The sequence below is a fragment of the Wasmannia auropunctata genome, unplaced genomic scaffold (assembly GCF_000956235.1).
Source record: "Wasmannia auropunctata unplaced genomic scaffold, wasmannia.A_1.0 LD269381.1, whole genome shotgun sequence".
Lineage (NCBI taxonomy): Eukaryota > Metazoa > Arthropoda > Insecta > Hymenoptera > Formicidae > Wasmannia > Wasmannia auropunctata.
The window spans coordinates 1-806 of record NW_012093509.1 but is presented as its reverse complement, the minus strand read 5'-3'; the positions used below and the strand labels follow the sequence as shown (position 1 = coordinate 806).

The 806-nt window shown below is 40.7% G+C and overlaps 1 protein-coding gene across 1 annotated transcript; it reads left to right on the top strand.

Annotated features, from left to right (window-relative positions):
• Positions 1-8: 8 nt before the first annotated feature.
• Positions 9-776, top strand: LOC105462159 (selenide, water dikinase-like; the record flags this gene model as incomplete). Its single annotated transcript, XM_011708689.1, has 2 exons — positions 9-204; positions 472-776. Coding segments are annotated over 2 exons (501 nt in total), but the record flags the coding sequence as incomplete, so codon positions are not given.
• Positions 777-806: the final 30 nt, after the last annotated feature.

Genomic DNA, 806 nt, shown 5'->3' with positions numbered 1-806 from the left:
TTCTTGAATTCAGGCCGGATAACGCCGTAGTTGGAGATGTATTGGTCCTAACAAAACCCCTTGGTACACAAGTTGCCGTCAACGCGCATCAGTGGCTCGACCAGCCCGACCGTTGGAACAGAATCAAGCTCGTAGTGAGCGAGGAGGATGTACGGAAAGGCTATCAACGTGCAATGGACAGTATGGCTAGGTTGAACAGAACAGGTACATGCCATAATGTTATTAATTCCTAATATAAATCGCATAGCATATACACAGGATAGCTTAAACTTAATTTTAATAACAATTTCTCAGACCAACTTGGAGTTAAGATTTTTTTCTCTGAAAGTGTTGAGGGAAGATCGCTTTTTACCTCAATTTTACAACTTAAGAAATAATCAAATGTAAAATTCATTCACGGTATTTCATTGAAACCAATTGTAATAAAATCGTTTATTAATTGAAATTAATTATGACCGTTCGATTTTCCAGCTGCTAGACTGATGCATAAGTACAACGCGCATGGAGCCACAGACGTCACCGGTTTCGGTCTTCTGGGACACGCTCAGAATCTGGCGAAGCATCAAAAGAACGAAGTTTCCTTTGTTATTCACAATCTCCCTGTTATCTCTAAGATGGCTGCGGTAGCGAAGGCATGCGGAAACATGTTCCAGTTATTACAGGGTCACTCAGCCGAGACTAGCGGCGGTCTGCTCATTTGCCTTCCTCGAGAACAGGTTAATAAGTTGCTCGTCAAATCGTATTACACTATAAATCAAATTTATTTTCAGACATAGCGTATCAGATACAATTAGATCGGAGAAATA